The sequence below is a fragment of the Pagrus pagrus genome (genome assembly GCF_965226575.1).
Source record: "Pagrus pagrus genome assembly, chromosome: 15".
NCBI classification, from domain to species: domain Eukaryota; kingdom Metazoa; phylum Chordata; class Actinopteri; order Spariformes; family Sparidae; genus Pagrus; species Pagrus pagrus.
Genome location: NC_140199.1, coordinates 15,215,172 through 15,235,083, shown reverse-complemented (window position 1 = coordinate 15,235,083; position 19,912 = coordinate 15,215,172). Strand labels below are relative to the sequence as shown.

The 19,912-nt window shown below is 42.4% G+C and overlaps 1 protein-coding gene across 4 annotated transcripts in view; it reads left to right on the top strand.

The window, feature by feature from the left end:
- Positions 1 to 19,912, top strand: part of dntt (deoxynucleotidyltransferase, terminal) — an 82,998-nt gene that overhangs the window by 15,515 nt on the left and 47,571 nt on the right. For 2 of the 4 annotated variants that reach the window (XM_084375178.1, XM_084375177.1), the window contains exons 1-5: positions 413 to 726; positions 5,325 to 5,495; positions 9,653 to 9,724; positions 9,921 to 10,044; positions 12,545 to 12,677. In XM_084375178.1, coding sequence (XP_084231304.1) covers positions 685 to 726; positions 5,325 to 5,495; positions 9,653 to 9,724; positions 9,921 to 10,044; positions 12,545 to 12,677 — 542 coding nt within the window. In that variant the 5' untranslated portion in view covers positions 413 to 684. Of the gene's footprint in view, positions 1 to 412; positions 727 to 5,324; positions 5,496 to 9,652; positions 9,725 to 9,920; positions 10,045 to 12,544; positions 12,678 to 19,912 lie in introns of those variants that run through there. The other 2 variants (XM_084375180.1, XM_084375179.1) reach the window with 1 other exon arrangement.

The following is a 19,912-nucleotide window of genomic DNA, read 5'->3' as shown; positions in this document are numbered from 1 at the left end:
GATAAAAATCTATGTGCATGACCCAGGTAGAAATGTTCACAGACAAGGTAGTGTATTGATTTTTTATTTTACAGTATGTGTAGTCTTGTTTTCTATTCACAATGCTGTGCTTTATGGCCCGGTTAGTTTTGAGCAGAAACCCCACTTGGGTAGGGTTAGGAAAAGATCATGATGTTGCTTGGTGCATGGCTTGCTTTATTTTGGTTTGTTGATTTCCTGTTTTATTTTGTAGTTACATCCTCACTGTGTCTTGTTGTTACTCTCTACTTCCTGCTCACCTGCGCTCCTCCCCAGTCTGATTGTCCCCCCACACCTGTCTCACATCAGCCTCGTTAGCACTGCCCTGTCCCCAGTGTCTCTCCACCTGCACCTCATCCCCTCGTTAGTTTAGCCTGTGTGGTCCCTCTCTCACTCTTTGTTGGTTCATCTGTGCTCCTGGTTTGTCCTCAGTTTTTGCATCACTTTGTTATTTTCCTTTGCCTGTCTTCTGTTGTTGGTTTTTGTCGCATGCGTTTTATTGTTTGCACTTTTGCATTTTGGATTACGGATTGGAGAATAAGCTCATTAGAGCTCACTTATTGTTATACCGCCTCTCTGTCTGCATTTGGGTTCTAGTTTTGAAACGTGACAGAAGTGTCTTTTTTCAGCTCTGTTGCTATAAACTAGGCATGGGCAAATCCACAGATGCACGATCACTCAGTTGCAGAAAGTTGTTGCGGCTTCATGGTAAGATGTGGAATGGAATCTGGATCGGTGACGTGTCTCGCGCTACTTTACAGCGGTTTCATGGTCCAGCGCTAGATGCAGACTAGAATCTGGATCAGCCCCGTCTGTCTGATATCCAATGAGTGAATGACGTCAGTATTGGACAAATGTTGAAACGCTGTGGTCCCTCATCAAAAATATCCAGGGACCTGTAAGTATAGATGTAACTTTGGTTTGCAGAAATGACGACTGGGTTGGAAGCGAACCGTTATCTTGAATGAAATTGCCGATTTTTCAGTTCTGGATAATATAAGCACACGACTTAACAAAATATACAACAGATGTAGTTATTTTTAGACATGGGTTACATATATCTTTAATGAAGGCTTGACTACGACAATTTACGCAATCATGCCCTCTTTCATGCATTGACTGACCAGGTGTGCTGAGCTGAGAAAGTCTGCAGGCTTTGAATTTCTCTATAAAGATTCCTTTCTGTCTTTTCTGTCACCTTGTTTTATGTAAAAAAAGTGCAACACTATGAAAGCCTTGCAGGAGAGAATGAAATTGGGCAGCATTATCCCTTTATTTATATACAATACGCATCCCTTCTCTTTTTCTGACTGCCCCAGATTTTGGAAGAGTAACAACAGCATGATTGTCCTTTTGTCGAGGTCTCTTTGATGTAGTGGACAAACTGAGAGGACCGTCTCTGTTGATGGGTGTCATTTTATTCCACTCATTCTGTTTGACCCTTTGTTGTGAAAACAGGTGGCTCATTTCTGAGCGTTTAGAAACGGGCTTCTGTGTTACACGAATAAAAAATAAATCATTTTACATACGAAGCAGCTTTGCAGACACCTTCAGTTGTTGTTTGTCCGTGTTGGTGTTGTATAGAATTGGCGTTAATGAACATAATATCCCACATCCACTCACGGCATTGGAATTAAAGAAGGATTTTGGTCTACCGTAAGAGGTTTTCTCAAAAGAAGACAAATGACAAGATAGCAGCTTCTCCTCTGAGGCAAATAATAAAATTTATGGGTTGGAAAAGAGATTTTGAGGAGGCGTGCGGGGTAATAACACAGCGAATTAAAACTACATAGTGAGATAGCACATTATAAATTTAAGAAAAAAGGGAATGCAATTATCACATCCCTCATTTAAAGAAGCCCATAACACAAAATGCGTGGATGTTTTGCCAAGAATAACCTGAGGATATTCATGCAGCGACACATAAGCACTTAGCCTGATGTGCTTCTATGAAGGAGTCAAATGTGATAATTGTATGAAGTTGCTTTCCCCTCAAAGTTGAAATAAACATTCATATACTGTTCTGAACATTTATTGTTGATGTGTCTTAAGCTGGTGGCTGAATAGGTGGACCCTGTATACCTGGCTCTTTATGTCTGAGAATTTGCTCCAAAGAAATACTGCAATTTTCCAGGAAAGTGGTGCCTATTAGAAATGATGGCTGTCCTCATATTATTACGCACAGCCCCACCTGCAGCTCTTTATTCCTCACGGCACCAACCTGCTCCGCCTCAGACAGCAATTCTATCTGAAATGTTTTGTCATAGCCCACACGAAAATATTACCTGTTTGGCTAATGAATGCCCACACTGATGATCCATCTCTCCTGTGGTGACATGTTTTCCTCCGCTCGGTTCCGCAACAGTAGCTCATCACTTCAGCGGCGGCACCGACCGTGAAGCGGTCCAGCTGAACACGGTGCCAAATGTTCAGCTGCGTGCCAGTATTAGAAAGTGTGACAGAGAAGTTGTTTCATGAAGTGTTTTATTCTCACTTCAGTCTCTTAAAGCGCAAAAACAATACATTGTAAAAATGTTCATTCAATAGAATCTGTTTATATGAAAGCTGGGTATCTTAAGAAATGACTGCTAGGTGTTGCAGGAGACACTAAATGGAGTGGACAGTTCGGCTTTGGACCTGAAAGGCTTTGGCTTTGAAACATTTTGTACAGACGTTCATGTGACTTGATTTATCGAATTACTTACACATTCTCATACCTACACAACCGAATAGGTCGATTGTCAGCGTTCCCAAAATGACATGATCGTTACGGCTCTACAGCGATACATGTAAGTAGGCTATAAGAACTCACCGTTGACTTTTGGAAAACTGGACATGAACAGTGGACTCCTTAATGAAAGTCCACAGTCCATCCTCAACCTCCCTTAACTGACTTCCTTCTTTGCAGCTGTGATAATTACTACTGTACAGCCATTAGAGGTTGTTGACGCTGTTTTCCATTAGTTAATCATTCCTGTGTCTTTAAGGATGTGTTTTCCCATCAGTCTTTGTTGGTTCATCTGTGTCTACTTCCTATGTGTCTCCTCTGTTACCTGGTCCTGTCTACTCCCCGTGTTTTACCTGCGTTTGCTGCTTGTGTCCTCATGTTATCCTGGTTTGTACTTGGTTTAGTTCTTTTGCTCTTGGATTATTCCTCTTCTTCTACCAGCCTTTTTGCCTGCCTTTTGTTTCATGAATGTCAGCTTTATTTAAAAAAGCTTGCTTTTTGTTTTTCTACCTGCCTGTTGTGGTTTCTTACCATTTTGTTCCTTTTTGTCTCAACCACAACAGGCAGCGTATTAACATGCAAAACTACGATGAACATTAACCAGTTAGTTGTCACTAAAAGCATGTTGCACCTTAGCATTTACCTCTAAGTGCTGCTGTGCCTCACAAAGCTGTTAGCAAAAATACCATTAGTCTTATTTTATCCACCCTCATACATTCAATCCACCATTTACCAGATTGGAAAAATCATACATTTTTTCAGTATTTTTTATATATATATATATACTATACCATTTTGTGTTATTGCTCATTTAATATTAATTGCCATAATTTGTGCTTTAATTAAGTAAATGCATTGTGGACTTGCAGTTAAATGTAGAATGTAGAGTACTTAAGCACACACTGTAGTGTGACTCATATGAATCATTATATTAATCCCGAGCATTCTCACACTATTTTGTATTTAATGCAGATTCAAATCTAACATTAAACCTGCCTTAACTTTTTTTGTGTGTGCCACTTTTATGGCAAACACATCCAGCAGACTTGCACCAAAAGGCCTTTTTCACAGCTGACATTTTGACTGATCATAGTAGAGTGTTAATAACACAATTAATGATGCCTGAGTGGTTTTGTGCAGGCTTGCTCACTGTCACCCTGTCATGGCTTACCAGGACACACAGCAGAGCCACTGTTCATGTTGTTGCCCTCTGTGTAAAGGTCTCTTGGCATTAATTTAGAGTCATGTTTCTGGCCAACCAAAACATCTGAGTCCAATATTAACTCCTTTCAGCTCTGGTTATCTCCACCAACTCCTGAAAGACATAGTTGAGTCTTTAGCTGCTAAATGTTTACCATGCAGGTAGTTGCTGATGTTGTTTGTCAGCCGTTTGGTGTTGGGCAGGTTGGGTCGGTTTTTAGAGCTTGTTGCTAAAAATCGCTGTGCCTTGAAACAATCCTGATGAGAACTGTGAGAGTGAACCAGAACAGTAAAGTTGCGAGCGGAAACAATCAGCTGAAAGACACTAAAATGCTCCGTGGTGCTACGGGGGACTGTAGGGACATCCATTGGATCGTCACTACAAGAGACCCCTTTCTCTTTCTGTAGTCATTTGATCTGTTATTAATATAAAATACTGCTTATAATAGCTAAATAAATAAATGGGCAATATGTAGGAATTGTAGTCGAAAATGTTCAAAACTTTACCAAGATTATCAACAGAATGTGATGAAACAGTAGCTTTGACGTTATGATGTAAATATATTGTTGCAGAGATATCTATTAAAGTTGGCATGCTAACCAGCTAGCCCTGGCCCATTCTGCTCCAAAGCTCTTGTGCCAGCGGTGTAAACACTAACACTTCCTTAGTCCCCGAGCCCAGTCGGTACAGCTAGCTGCATGGCTAACTGAGCTAGCTAGCTAATGTGCACAGTTAGCAGCAGTAAGCTGTTTTGAGTATGAATTTCACTGGTGGCCGATTCTTACATATTGCATCTTTTTTAAAATAAAATAAGAAAGTAAGGATTGTGTGGGGTTGGCAGAATTGTGTTCTCGTTTTTTAGGCCGCTCTCTGCTAGATTCATCCGTCCCAGGATCATGACTGCAGCCTATCCGAGTGTTTAGACGTGTCGCCTTTGTAAAGGGGAAGTCACGGCTGCCTCCCCAGGGGAGCCTGTTGTGAACAAGTGGAAAATGACAGGTTCCTGTCTGGTGTTCAGCCTCTAATGTCTCTGTCCGGTCATCCAGAAGAAAATCAACATGCAGCATGTCCTACTGTACAGTGACAGAGGACGGGGGCAGAGACAGAGAGGGGTGATGAAGGAAGAAGAGGGGGGACTGGTGGGAGTTCTGGTTTCCTGTATGGTTCAGTGCATCTCACATGTGAATGAACACCTGACACATCTTTGCTGGGTGTCCTTCCTTGCTGGATTTTCTCTGCCTTTCTTTGTTTAAATGCTTTAAAGAAGGGTTGATTCATGTTTTATACATGACTTCACAGGTGGAAATTTATATTTTCCCCATCTTATCTTTGCTCCTACATAATTCTTCTCTCTCCTTTCACCTGTTCTCCCTCTAGGATGCTTTTGAAGTCTTGGCAGAGAGCTATGAATTAAACGAGATCGAGGGTCCATGCCTGGCCTTCAGGAGAGCTGCATCTGTCCTGAAGAGTCTGTCCGGGGAGGTGCGGTGCCTGGACGCCACTCGCAACCTGCCCTGCCTCGGGGAGCACAGTAAGGCAGTGATGGAGGTAGGAGTCTGCATGCAGAGTCTTAGAGTGCAGCTGACAGCCTATCCATCTGTATTACGTGTTGAGAGTTGAGTTGTCATCAAACAACAGTGTTTAATTTGGGCAGCCACACTAAATGGATAGGACAGCAAATGTTTTGCTCATGTTTCATCCGCTGGATTTGATTTTACTGACAACACGGCTTGTGAAGGCAACGTTTTGAGAGCCCGACTCTCAATTTTTCAAACAAAGAGAGTTTTAAAAATCAGCCTGTGTCTGCAAATAATAAGTAATGCAATGTTTAATGTGATGGATCACTTCTGTCACCACACAACTTTCGGGTCTCTTTGACTTGATTTTCATGCCGCTGTGAAATGATCTAAAATCAGTGGCTGCCTTGAAGGAGAAAGTCAATCTGAACATTTTGGATAACACTTTGGAAAATGTTCAGCTATAAGATTAAACTGTGTGATGAATGAGATAAAACACCGAGAAGATTTTAAAGATAATGCAAGAAGACAACTTACAAAATACAAAACATAACCAGGCCATGTTTGGACATTTTAATCTGGAAATATTGCACATTATATATTTAATATAACAGTGAACCACAATGTTTTCGACTTGTTGCCACGGATGGCACCATTAGTCAGCTTGGATTCACAACTCTTATTTACCATGAGTCACAGAAAAAAAATGTGTCAAAGTAAATCAAATGTTGTCTGTTAACTTCCAGCCGCAGCAGCATTAGCTGGAAAGGTTTTCAACTTGTAAGTCTCTGTGTCTTTATGTGTGTGTGTATGTGTGTGTCATTGTGGTAAAATGTGGTCCTGGAGACACTGATTGTAGCAGGAACTGGACAGATCTTTGGTGGCGGGATAGCGTCACAAACGTGCAAGATGCAGTCATGAAACTGTAGCTGAGATCAGAAAGATGGGCGTGGTCCAAGCAAGGAGGCTAGAAGTAGAAGGATAGCCTGTTACATCTTATTCCTCTGTGCCATAGAGCTCCATTGTTAAACTATTTAAAACACATCAATGAGCCACACTGGTGCACTGGGTGACATGTTCCCTCATTACCATAAACATGGGCACTGTAGTTTATTTTAACCAAATCCCACAAAGCCTGTAGCCTGTTAATTCCCAGCTGAAAATAGTCTCAAACAAATGAACTATTTATTCCTGTTTGAGTGAGCTGGCTCGAGAATTATTGAAAAAAAAAACCCCCATAAACTATGTATTTTTGTCTTGTTTTGAAAGATTTACATCCTCATCCAGACCCAGTGGGCTCAGGACTGAGCGTCACAGACAGTGTAAGGAAGTCAGGTCCAGTTTCTAACAAAGTTGATATCTGACTCAATAATCAACGTTCTTTCAAATTAGACCTTTAAAGGGGCCCTGTGTAGTTTTGGAGAAGAAATTCAAACTCAGAATTTTCATATTTACAATATTAATGAGGTAATTATACAAACTCAGAAATGTTTATTTTTTCCATAAGTGGATAAACAAGCTGTTCTCAGAGGAAAATAAGGTCCCCAGAACACTGTTTGAAGCTAGAAAGGTGGCAGGGTCCGCCAAATATAATCAAAGTAAAACAGTAAACAACATCTATAAGGAGGAGAAGCATTTAGCAATGTTGGGGAGAACCTGACCGCCTCTATCATCACCCACCACACTTTACTGGTGGGTGATGATGGTGCTGTTACTTCAAACTGTGTGCAGATTGTTTCAGTGCGCTGTCAAGAAAAGTGTGGTTCAGTCCGTCTCCTTCTAACAATGCCAATCTGCACAAATATGCTTTTCTCGAGGTGACATCGAAGTGGAATTTCATCTTGCAGAACACATTTGCTGTGAGTCATTGAAGGTCAGAAAAACTCAATGCCGAGTTCAATCTTCCAACAAGATATCAAAAGTAGTTTTGAAATTCCCAAGTCCTAGACAGACACGGTACCGAAACTCGCCTCACACATGAGCACACACACTGACAGGCATCACACAAATGTATCTCGTCTGGATAAAAAAAAAGTCTTACTGGGTCACTCGGCAATCACACTCCTCACCTACAGCCGCGCTCAGGGCAGAAATCATCAATGGCAAGTTGTCGGGGAAAGTGTCGAGAAGTGTTTGCTCGAGGAGAACGCAGAGTCCCTGTAGGAGAGCGAGGTGAGCTCTGCTGTGCAGCTTTCTGACACATTAAACCTAACATACACACAGCGGGTCTCAGAGCAAGTTTCAAAATCTGACAAGTCTGTCAGCACCGAGGCAGATTCATTAAACAAAATAACATAAATGTCCCAGGAGACCAAATTAGACTGCCGTGAATGACCTCTCCCTGTTGTTGTTCTTACATGATTCAGACGTACACCCAGCGGTGAGGCTTTTTTTTTTTTTTTCTCCCACTAGGTTCTCTCTTTAAAAAAAGATCCTGGCTCAAAACAAAATGACACGACACGAAAAAACAAAGTGAAACCGAACAGAGTAAAAACAAAACGCTTGATGTGCCTGTGAACATCGGAGTGACGCTCTGTCAGCAGCGACTGAACCGCTCGCTGCTGACTGAACATCCAAAGTGGGGAAAAGATATAAACCTACTGACATGAAAATCTCAGAGCACTGAGGCGGAGTTGGGGATGAATAGTCAGTATGTGTTCTCTGTGTGTGCGAGAGACGTCGTGCCTGTGAAGCTGTGTGTCTCCCCTGGAGCGCCGAGTGTGTCGAAGCATTATCCTTGCGTTTGAGGTTGGCCTTAGCTCGAGGGTTGAAAAGCAGAGGTGGACGGGTGGATGCATCGTTGAGCAGTGAGGGCTGCTTTAAAATACGCTTTACTCACAGTCTGGATCTCGGGTTCACTGGTTCATTGATACTAGATGTCATCCCTCTGTGCACAAGCTTAAAGGGACAGTTCACCCCGAAAATCAAAAACACATATTTTTTCTCTTACCTGCAGTGCTATCTATGCATCTACTGTAGATTGTTCTGGTGTGAGTTGATGAGTTTTGGAGATATCATCCGTAGAGATGTCTGCTGTCTCTCCAATAAAATGGAACCAGATGGCAAAAAATCCTCCAAACCTTGTGAGCAGTTTCACGTCCGAACTATTTTCTTTTTACACCCGCGAACCATATCGCCGTGCAGACGGAGTATGCATCTATACATGGACATAATGCTCGTTCTCGGCACAGGATGTACACATTTATGGCATTCTCCTCAGCTTAACTATAACGTTAGCCAGCTTAGTTAGCCAGCTTACATTTATGGCGTTCTCCTTAGCTAAACTATAACGCTAGCTGGCTTAGCTATGTGGCCAACTAACTATCTATATTGATTTTGAGTCAATGGGTCAAATGACCTGGAAGCTATTGAAAAAAATGCTGATATTTTCATCAAAAATGCAGATTTTTCTTTAAAATATTCATGAAAAATATAAGCTCCACATAAACCCAACATAAAGAAGTGTGTCTCATTCAACCAAAATGGAAGATGTGTTATTTAAAAAAGATAATTATTTGTTTATATAAAAATGCTATTAATATGACCTTTAAATAATTTGAGGAAATGCAACAAAAATTAAATGACAACAAGAAGGACAAACAATAACCAGAAAAACTAATTAATCAATAGAATGAAACTTTTACATGCAGAAAAATGTATATTTTAGATTTTGGAGTGAACTGACCCTTTTAAAATGCAAGAAAGTACAAATATACAGGCTCATTTTCAACACTAACAACTTTTACAATTTACCGATGGAAGATGGTCGATATTAACCAGATAGCTGCCGCCTGATTTTATGCCTGCACGTAATGAAGACGGTTAAAGCAGCTCCTGTGACCAGCAAATTAGTGGTGCTCCTCTGAGCGCGGCAGACAATTAAATGTCGAATAAAGTTGTTTCAGAGAAAAACAATGGAAGCTGGAGAAAGCATCACCTTGGGCTTTTTATGAATGCCGTAAAAGCGGTATTAATCCCAGGTTTCACAACAACAAAATCGTTATTTCATGAAAGGATATGGAAATGAGGACGCGAGGAGCACCTGATTTAAGTGGAAACTGTTTTCAAACGAGCAGCAATTTGGGGCCATTTGTTAATTGCTGATGGAAGAGAAACCAGGGAAAACATACTGATGCTGACACCAACTGCCTTTTCCTTAATAATATCATCTACTTTTATGTTTTGCAGGAGATCCTTCTATATGGCCGCTCGTTTGATGTTGAGAAAATACTGTCTGATGAAAGGTATCGGACACTAAAGGTCAGTAGATGAAAAACAACTCATTTGTTTACTTTCTCCGTCTCGCTGCTTTGAAATTGCTGTGAAAGTGATTTGCATTTGCCGTCTCTTAAGGACACAGAGCTCTTGAAAACTTTGAATGCTAACCCCTCCTGAGAAGAGCCTGTCATTTCAGAGCATGTCTTCTTGATTACGTCCTTACCTCGTTTCCTGCCAGCTGTTCACAAGTGTGTTTGGGGTTGGACCTAAGACGGCTGACAAGTGGTACCGCGGAGGGCTGCGCTCATTCAGCGACGTTCTGGCAGACCGCGGCATTCGTCTCAACCGGATGCAACAAAGTGGTACATCAACATCTTACAAAATCCCCTCTGCCACTCCGCAAATTATAGACTGAAAGTCTCAACTCTAGTTTGCTTCCAGGAAAGATTCTGAGCACGTTTCTCCAGGGGGGCTTTCATTTTCATTTCATTTGGGATTTTTTTTGTCTGCTTCGGTCCCATAGGAGGCTCCTTATGAGAGGCTCTATCTGTATGTGTGTTCCCTGAAGGGATAGCAGCAGGGTAAAAACAAAAGAAAAAGGCAGCAGGGGTATTTTTTAATAAAAATCAATGAATAGTGACTGTGAGAGGGAACGCTCGCTGTGGAATTCCCACGAGCTCTCTTCATTAGCCGGGCAGAAGCAAAGACGACGAGAGGTCGCTGACTTCCTGTGGCAGAGTTATGATTTCCTTCACATTATCTTGGTTTATATTTCTGTGGGGAATCATCCTTTATTGCTTTTGTAATATTCCCACTCAGTTTAATTACAGATGGATTTTGGATAAATATTTTTGGACACTTTCCAGAGCTGTAGTAAATTAATTTGGAGCTACATGATTAAAACAACTAAGAGTCTGCAGTGACTCTGTTGGCTCTGTGAAGATGTTCGGTCTGAAGAAACCGAACTGTCGAGGTCTGAATGATGCTTTTGATCTTTGGCACTTTTTGATCTTCAGTAGTTGTGGTGAAGTAAATGCAACAGTTCTCCAGAGAAAGGTGTCAGAATAAAGGCCTTTGGCGACTTACATCAGCAGGGTTTATCATGTTGTGAACATGAAAGAGTGTTGAGATTTTATGACCGTCGTCTGATGAGCAAAGGTGTAAAATATGAGTTTGAGGAATGTAAGGACTGAAAATGTTTGGACAAGTGCTGGATTGATTGCCGCAAAAGTTTGCACAGACACTCATGGTCCCCAGAGGATGAAGCCTGCTGACGTTGATGATCCTCTGACATTTCCTCGCCACCATGAGATTAAAATCTTTGGATTTCATAGAAATGTCTCAACGTAGCCCAGTCTCATATCGTAACGTGTAGTAGACCAGTCAGTCCACTAGAGGACAGTATGTGAATCTGATGGTTTGTAGGCGTGAAAATGACACACGTATATGAAGGTGCAGTACCATCGGAGGACAATAATGACGGGGCAGAGCAGAAACGGAGTATAAAGAGCCAGAATAGTCTTTGTAGGAGGAGGTTTGTTTGGGTTTTTCAGCTAGTCCGTTCATAGGAATCTCACTCTGGTGACCAGAGTTTGAGTACATTTTCGGGGTACTTGGTCATAAAGCAATTGTCGTAGCACTTCACATTTTGACCTCATGTCCACCAAACCAGAGGAGATTAATGTCTACACCTAGTTGCACCCATCCAGTAGTTGTTGAGACATTTCACTGTGACCCATAAAGGCCAGTCTCATCGGAAAGTGAGCGATCACCTAAGTCAATAGGCTTCATTCTCTGGAACCATGAATGTCTGTTGTAAAATTTTATTGGCAATCCATCAAATCGGTGTTGAGATATTTCAATCTGGACCGCAGAGGTGGACTTCGGCAGAGCCACGCCACCAGTGTGGCTGAGAAGCAAACATATGATGATGGAAACTGAAAAGAAGCTTAAAGCATATCTGCAGTGATTATTCTCTGAGGTGATGCTGTGCTCACATCTGACAGAAATAGCTGAGTGAACAAGAATAGAGCACCATCGGAGCATCCAAACATGTAGATAGCATCAGCCTCAATTGTTGTCAGCGACAGAAATCCCACAGAGCATTTAATGTATACGCTTAAAAGTCTGAAAGGGAAGTACTGATACGCAGCTTTTCATTTGTCTGCATCATTTCTCGGCTTCCTTTGCCGCTCAGGATGTCGCTGGGTGCGCATACTGGAGCACTGCATGAGGCGGTAATTCAAAAACATTATATTACACCGCTCGCAGGTTCCATTCAGTTTGAAACTCCATCTGATATTGTGTTATTCTGACAGACATCTTCATCAAGCTGGTCATAATCCATCACTCGGAACACTGCAGTCTCTGCTTCACGCCGAGACGTAATGTGAGTTTCTGACATGGAAATGTGTTTGAACCTCGCTCTCTCCGCTGTATTCTGTAAATCTTAAAAGAGCAGAAACATGAATTATTGTACATTTGTTTCGCTGCAGCAGAGACGCAAATATCAATATTTTGTAATTAGTTGGAGGTGTATCTCTGTTCTGAGGGAAGAAAAGGGAATAAATGCTTTTTATGTGGCATAGATAAACGAGAAAACACAACACAAAAGCGAGATGCATGAAATCAGCAAGATCCCCATCAATCCATCAATCATAATTTAGCTCCGTATCTACAGTGGCTGGAATCCTCTTGTGTCTGCAGCAGGCCTGCACCGCTAGTCGCCTCCTATCAGCCGGCAGAACACATCACATTTTACCTTACTTTTAATTCACCCTGACTCTCCACTTCCCCAGAGCAAATGGCTATGATTGATGGCAGCTCTCCCAGACTAATAACCACGTGGTCTTTTCCCTGTAGGTTTTCTGCATTATGGAGACATCTCCAGGGCTGTCAGTAAAGCAGAGGCCCGAGCCCTGAGGAACATTATTGACGAAGCTGTCCATGCGATCACACCGGACGGCGTGCTGGCACTGACAGGTGGCTTTCGCAGGTACAAGACTTGTCTCCTCCTCTCAGTGTTGAAATGGTAGTTGAAATAGAACAGGACTTCCTGTCCTGCAGTTTTTACAACTACTGCTGAAAGATATGTTCAACCAGAAAATGAGAATTCAGCCACTGTCAACTCTACTTGGTGAGGTTTCATAGTCGACAAGACAATTCTGCAGCTTCACAGCAAAACGGCGTCACAGCATCCTCTAAACAACTGAGGTAGATGGGGACTTGTTTTAAAATGTAAAAGAACTATTGAAAAAAACAAAAAACGGATAATGACTCCATACATCTCATCCAGCATTAATCCAAGATCAAGAGAAAATTTAATTTAACAAAACGTTATTTACACTTTCTCCTCAATTGAAATCTTCATTGTAGCTGCTGAGCTAAAAGCGTTAGCGTGCACTCGATCTGAAGTGGGAGTACAATCCCAACCGCACGTCATAGGTGTAAATAATAGCTTTTGAAATCAGTTTGGGATCTCAGGGCTTCTGGTGACCTAGATCAGAGCTGTCTGGAGCCATTTCATGTTTTTTTTTCTGTTGTTTTTTTACATTTTAAAACAAGTCCCCATTTAGTTCAGTTGTTTAGGAGAATGCTGAAATGTTATTTTGCTGTGAAGCTTCAGAAAATATTTGGACTAGGAAGCTTCACCCAACTTTCCATCGGCATGGAGGTGAGTGGATAGTGACTGAATTTTAATTTTCAGCTGAACTTGACCTTTAAACTCATTTTGGTGATGCACATGGGAATGCAAAGGTCTTAGACATGTCTTAAGAGGTCTGCGTGGTCGGGTAGATGTATTAGAGCTGCTGGTTTGTTAAATCCATCCTCGATTGATTGTGATTGATTTGACAACACAGCACACAAAAGCTCACAATCCTTTTTCTTTATTATTAAAAAACTGAACCTTGAATGCGCAGGTTGTTCCCAACACAGCATTGCATTTACATTAAGATGATAAAATGCATTACATTGTCAATTTCAGAATGCACAGTGAGCGCTCTTGTAAAACTACCTACTGAGCACAACTATTTGCTCACAGCTGGCGCCGCCCTCCGTCGCCGCCTCTTTGAGCTGTTTTATTTTTTTTTATGTGCGGTGCTTTGTGCCTTAGTAAGCGTGGAGCACTCCGCGCTGTGGTGTTGTAAAAATCCAGCCATAACCAGTGGCGTGTGCGGTAAATAATTCAAAAGCAGTCTGGCAGTAAGGACAGGCGCTTGCCTCTCAACAGGGGTGACAGAGCTGCCACAGCTTAGCTGATGGTCCTTAATAGTGCCTGGGTACAAACAGTACATGTTGCCAGGAGACACCTTGGGAAAGTTTCCCTTTTCTCTATTTGCTGTGTTCTGACATATTCCACTTTGTCAAAGTTTGGTACAAAATTATCATAGACCGAGTTTAAAGGGAAACACAAATAACTTTTCTAAACAACAAACACAGTGGGAAGTGACAATTATTAAACAATTTGCAAAAGTAAAATGCTAAGTTATTGTTATAGCGAAAGTGAAAGTTCCATTTTACATGCTTTTATTGTGAAAAAGCTTTTGAGAAGTTCAGCGAATGACAAAACGTTAAGTGTCTTCAAATGACGGGAGAATCACAGTCATGGGCTTTTCAACACCTGTCCTCATCAGACAACAAGAGCTATATAGGTCGAAAATGAAAGGAGCTTATTATGACCCATATTATGACCTCTAGTGGCTGTAGTAATAATTACAGCAGCAAAGGAGGAAGTCGGTCGAAGTAGTATAAAGGGTGAAAAGTGAGTACAGGGAGGAGGGTGGGGATGGCGCAGGACTGTCATTCGGGAGACTGCAGTTTGTGTCAGGAGGAGTGAGGTACTTATATATAAACTCACAATACAGCAGTATTTTTTGCCTAAATTACGTTAGCTAACAGTGTAGCCACCACAAGCTACTTGTCAAAAGTAAGGCTGTAGCTCTAAAACCTCTTTCTTTATTTACTTGAGCAAAGGTACGTTTTATGAATCCAACTTTTCATTTGTAATAGAAAGTTTTGTGATTTTGTTTTTTCTTTCAGAAGTTATATAGTCTCGCTTTAGTAAATAAAGATCTTATCAAACAGCACAAGAAGAAAAAAAAATCCAATATCTCTAATCTTCAAAAGGATAAATGACAGCTGGAATGATATCTGATTATGTAAATAACTGCTCCTCAAGGGGAAAATGTGGTAAAGGAGATGAGGAGAGTGATTAGAGCATCATGGATAGTTAACATCAAGAATGAAGGGGAGGAACAGCGCGAGATTTATGGGCCAGGAGTCTGCTGCACGGCGTAAAGGGGCCTGTGAGAGGGCTTTTATGGCTTCAAACTCAGGGAGATGAAGCACACATTTACTTCATCTCATATTTGGTGCGGGCTTCGGGGAGTATTATGTGAGACCTAATTGGAATCATGCGGAGCTATAATTGAAGAATGATGACTTGTACATTATCAGTCAGTAAGTGAGTAATTTACCTTTATCTTGTCGAAAAGCAGATTCTCCAGACATGGTTAAAACACAGCGGGAGGCATTAGAAGGCCCATTACACCAAAATAGTTCATATGCTCGCTAAGATGCCAGCAGCACCACTAATAACCCGCTAATTCTCTTCAGTGTGACATATTTGAAAATGTTCCCTTCTAAAGTCCTGTCAAAGCTCGATTTAATTACCTATAATTTACAGCGCGATGTGAAGCCTCTTATTAGCTTCATCTTTCCAGCCGATAGCCCCTTGTCAAAAATGAAAATGCACACATACTATATACCTCTTTAAATAGATGTACTGAGCTCTGGCGAATCTTTCATCTCGGGCACATCTTTCATCCCTGGATAACGTACACAATGAAACAACCACGCTCTCAAAAGTTTCAGGAAAATAAAGCGCCGTGCTCCAGCAACCTCGAGCTGTCATCCACTTCAGAGGGAAACAGCACGGCGAGGATTTTTGGATGCCACTGACATTAGCCTTATTGAAAGGACAGCTGTGGAAGGCGGGTGACAAGTCTTAAAGCGGTTTTGTTGGGGGGGAGGATTAAAAATAGATTAGGCTTGAAAATACAGCTCCAAACGCCACTGTGTGTGAAAGGCTCACGTGGCGTCAGCGGAGCGCGGCGTTTATTTCAGTGTGAAGCCGGCAAGTCCCCAGCTGTGGATCTTATTTAACATCAGATTGTCTGGAAAAGAGTCAAAGGGACACTGATGAGAGGTGTCTGCTCTCAGATCCTCGAACAGGGCGCTGCATTGTTTTCCCCCAGAACAACAACAGAGATAAGTAAGCCTTATCAGTTTAGTTCACGGTGTGATGATTTTTAAAACCAACTCTATTATCAGCAAGGGGGGAAAGAGCAAAACAAGCTGTCTGATCATGAGGTATGGCCCACGCACGCCTCGCACTTACAGCTTTTTCCTTCATTTCGTGCTTTATCTTCCTGATTATCGCCTTGTTTTTCTGCGTTAGCGAGGAGCTCAGATAGCAAGCGAGATACAAGGTGAAATGATGCACGAGCCCCCTTTCTTTTCCCTGACCAGCCACTTTTAACTCTCCTTCCTGCAGATGAACGCATTATGTGGAATTTCCACTCGCAGCGACACTTCCCACATCTGTATTATTTATACATGTCACCCTGTCGTCCACACAAACTTGTAAATAACCATGTATTTTTTATAGGCTTTGTGCAGAGGGGATTAATAATTCAGCATTTTCCCTCACGCAATGAAATAGTAGACTGGCTAAATTCAACTGTTTTGCCCTGTGTTTCACCAAAATTGAAGGAAGTTGCTGTGCACAGTGGGTTAAAAGTCCATCAAAGCGACCATTTTCTGCAGAATCTTCCCAGCCATGGCCCCCCGCTGAGTAGGAGTGGATGCCTAATGTTTAATAAAAAAAAACAGCGTTTCTGAAGGTGCACCATTAGAGGCAGAGAAGAAGAGGAAGCCTGACGTGCTGTTGACTACCTTTCCGCTGACTTGAGTAAAACTAGAGGAGGTATCTGCACAGACCTGACGCATACTAATGCGCCGGTGCAATTTGGGAAGTAACCACCGATCCCCATGTTAGCCCCTCACTAACACACACACACACACACACACACAAGCACCCTTCGATAAAAAATCAAGTTGTTTTTTAAGCCCTGGTTGGAGGTAAACTGAATTTATGCTGATGATCTCTCCGTCTCTCTCTCCCGCTTTGGTTTTTTGCTATTCATGGCACACATTTATGCAGTGCACTCGAGTGAGTTTTGCCAGCGCAGCAGAGGCTAGCAGTGAGGTTCACTTAACAACTCGAGCGCACTGTACAAGCCCGAAAAGTGTTGTGGAGTCTCAGCGATGCCAATTAAGAGTGCTGGAAGGTTTTTTTTTTTTTTGGGCGAATAAAGATGCTCGTTCAGCAGATGGAAATCTGCGATGCTCTCTCAAATAGTTGTATCCTACCAGTCAATTCATTAAAGACGTGTCAACCTCTCACATGAATGCCTACATCAACACCGCCGAGTGTAAACACGAGCACAAAAGTGAGAACTCCCACGTCTTCTATTATTTTCGAAATTATATACAGTCGGTGCAAATTAAACGACTGCGACTCAAGCTGCATCTGCCAAGTGAAAGCCAGCCGCTCACTCTGTTAATGCCACGGGGGTTCATGCTCTCCGCCACTAACACTAACCATTAACGTTATCATGCCTTGTGGAGCTCTAATGGCTGTTTTCTAATACTTCCTTGCTCCCTGAATTAGCCACGGTGACCTTTGAAGCTTTCCCACAAGCCATTCGCAGCTCCTCTCTGCTCCTTTAATGTTCCTCTCCCTCGCCGCCGCCATCGCTCTCGAGTTAGAGGCGGCGAGGAGAGATCAGTCGCGTAGCCTCGTGGCAGCCGTATTGCCCCCAACATTCAGCGTAATTTTCGCTTTGTTTTGAGCCGTGACACCGGCGCTTACGCCCTTTGTGATTTTACCCACTGTTAAACAAAAGGTTTGTGTGTGTGTGTGAGTGGGCGTTGGTAATGATTAGGTTGAAATGATGCCCGGCCCTGCAGCAGGTAGCGCCGGCGTGGGCCAAAGCATGAGGCGGCAGCCAACTTCAACAGAGCCCAGCCTGGCAGGAGGAAGCTGCAGTCGTTCGAGGGGCAACTCCAGCACTAGTGGATGGTGTTTGTTGTGTGTGTGTGTGTGTGTGTGTGTGTGAGTGAGTGTGTGCATTTGTTCTCACTTTCAACACTGTTGAAGCAGCTGCCATATGAGGTTGTTTTAGTGGGTTACAACGTTTCTTTTCATCACTCTCACCGTCTGACTGCTGTTTGAGTCGTCCTGGAGCCTGTTTGAAAGGCAGGGAAACACCTGCGACAGGTGGTCGGTCCAAACACATTCACTCTCATTATTTACACCGTGGAGCAGTTTCCAATTCAGCTGAAATTGTCACTCTTGTTTTAGGCCACCATTTTTGTTGCCTCGCTCGAATGCCAACCGAGCTACAAATAAAGCCAACAGTCCTCGTAACAAGTGGATACACATGTTTCTTGTGGTGCGATGTGTAAGAACTTTAGTTGAACATTAAAGGGGCAATATGGAAGAATTTTAGTTTAAAATGTTCAAAAATTTACTAAAATTATCAACAGAATGTGAATAGCAGTTTTGAGGTTATGATGTCAATGTATTGTGTTTCAGGGATATCTACAGAAGTTTGCATGCTAACCAGCTAACCACAACCCGTCCTGGTCCAAAGCTCCTGCGGGAGCAGCGTGAACACCAACACTCCACTGGTCCCTGAGCGCCCAGTCTGAACATTAGCTGTACGGTTAACTGCGTTAACTAGCTAAAAGCATCTACAATTAGCAGCAGTTAGCGGCTAATCCGGTGATATTCTGCCCTCTGTTTGTTTTGAGTCTGAATTTGACAGATGGCCAATTCTAACATATTGCACCTTTTTAAAGTATTAGCTCAAATTAGCAGCAGAATGTAAAAAAAACAACAGTTTTGCTGGTGTTATATGTTGAGGAGATATCTAACCTCCTAGCCCACAGCCTGTTCCGGTCCAAAGCTCCAGTTTTAGCGTTGCTTGCACCAACACTCCCCTGCTTCTCCAAGCTCTCAGTCCAGACCGCTAGCTGCATGGCTAACAGAGCTAACTAGCTAACAGCAGCTACAGTTACCACCAATAAGCAGTTACTCTGGTGATATTTTGCCCCCTATTTGTTTTTAGTATTAGCTTACAGTTTACAAATTCCTACATAATGCACCTTTAAACTACAAAAGTCAACAAGGATTATTATATTTCAGTTAAACTGGTGGGAAGCAGTAATGAGCGCCAGAGCACACAGTGTTGACACACGTGGGCGTGTCCAACTGGTTCAGTAATTGTGATGACTGGAGGTGCATATGCAGCCCTGGCACAGCATCCACCAATCTGGAGAACTGGCTGCAGCAGGGTGAATATTTTGCTAGTAGGAGGAATACATTATCAGTTGAGAGCGAGTTGGAGCAGTTTTCAGTAATGGCCCATCAAATGAGCTCCTCTCATGACCTTCAAAGCACAAATATACAAATATAAATATGTTTTGAAGTGATGCTGTTTTTGCAACTAACATTCATCAGTAAAATGAAGTGTTTCAGCCTTGTAGGTTACATGTAGTTCAATCAAAAGAGACTTAGAAATAGGAGAGGCGTACATCGTGACAAAGATCTGGATGTACGTGATGTGAAGCTGGACTCCTTATGAGCTCGGTGGAAGGACCCATGGGTGCTGGACGTGATGAAAACTAGAGGTGAACTGGTCAGAGCAGGGCTGCATTGATCCAACACTGAACTGACAGCTGACAGCAGCAGAGGAGGGAAAAGTTTGAAAGTTTGACTGCAACAATATGACTGGCTGACATACATCGACTTGGGTTAATTATTGTATCTATTAATCATTGCAAGAAATATAGATAATGTCAGATGACATCATGATGTGATGAGACTCTGCATGCTCCAACTGAGCTTGGGCTCAGCTTTGCATCTTTCCTGCTGGCACTGGGATAGTCATCAATCATCTGATCCAGCCTGAGACAACATTCTTTTAATATGCAGTTTGAAAACTGAAGACTCAAGCGACCGACAATCTGAGCAGCCTGTCTCAATAGCTAGCTAACAATCTTGCAGTTGCAGTGACATGTACATGTACCTTCAACTCTTGTCTTAGCTTATATCGTACGCCACAGTACGAGGGTGCAACAAGGTAGCGCAAATCAACACAA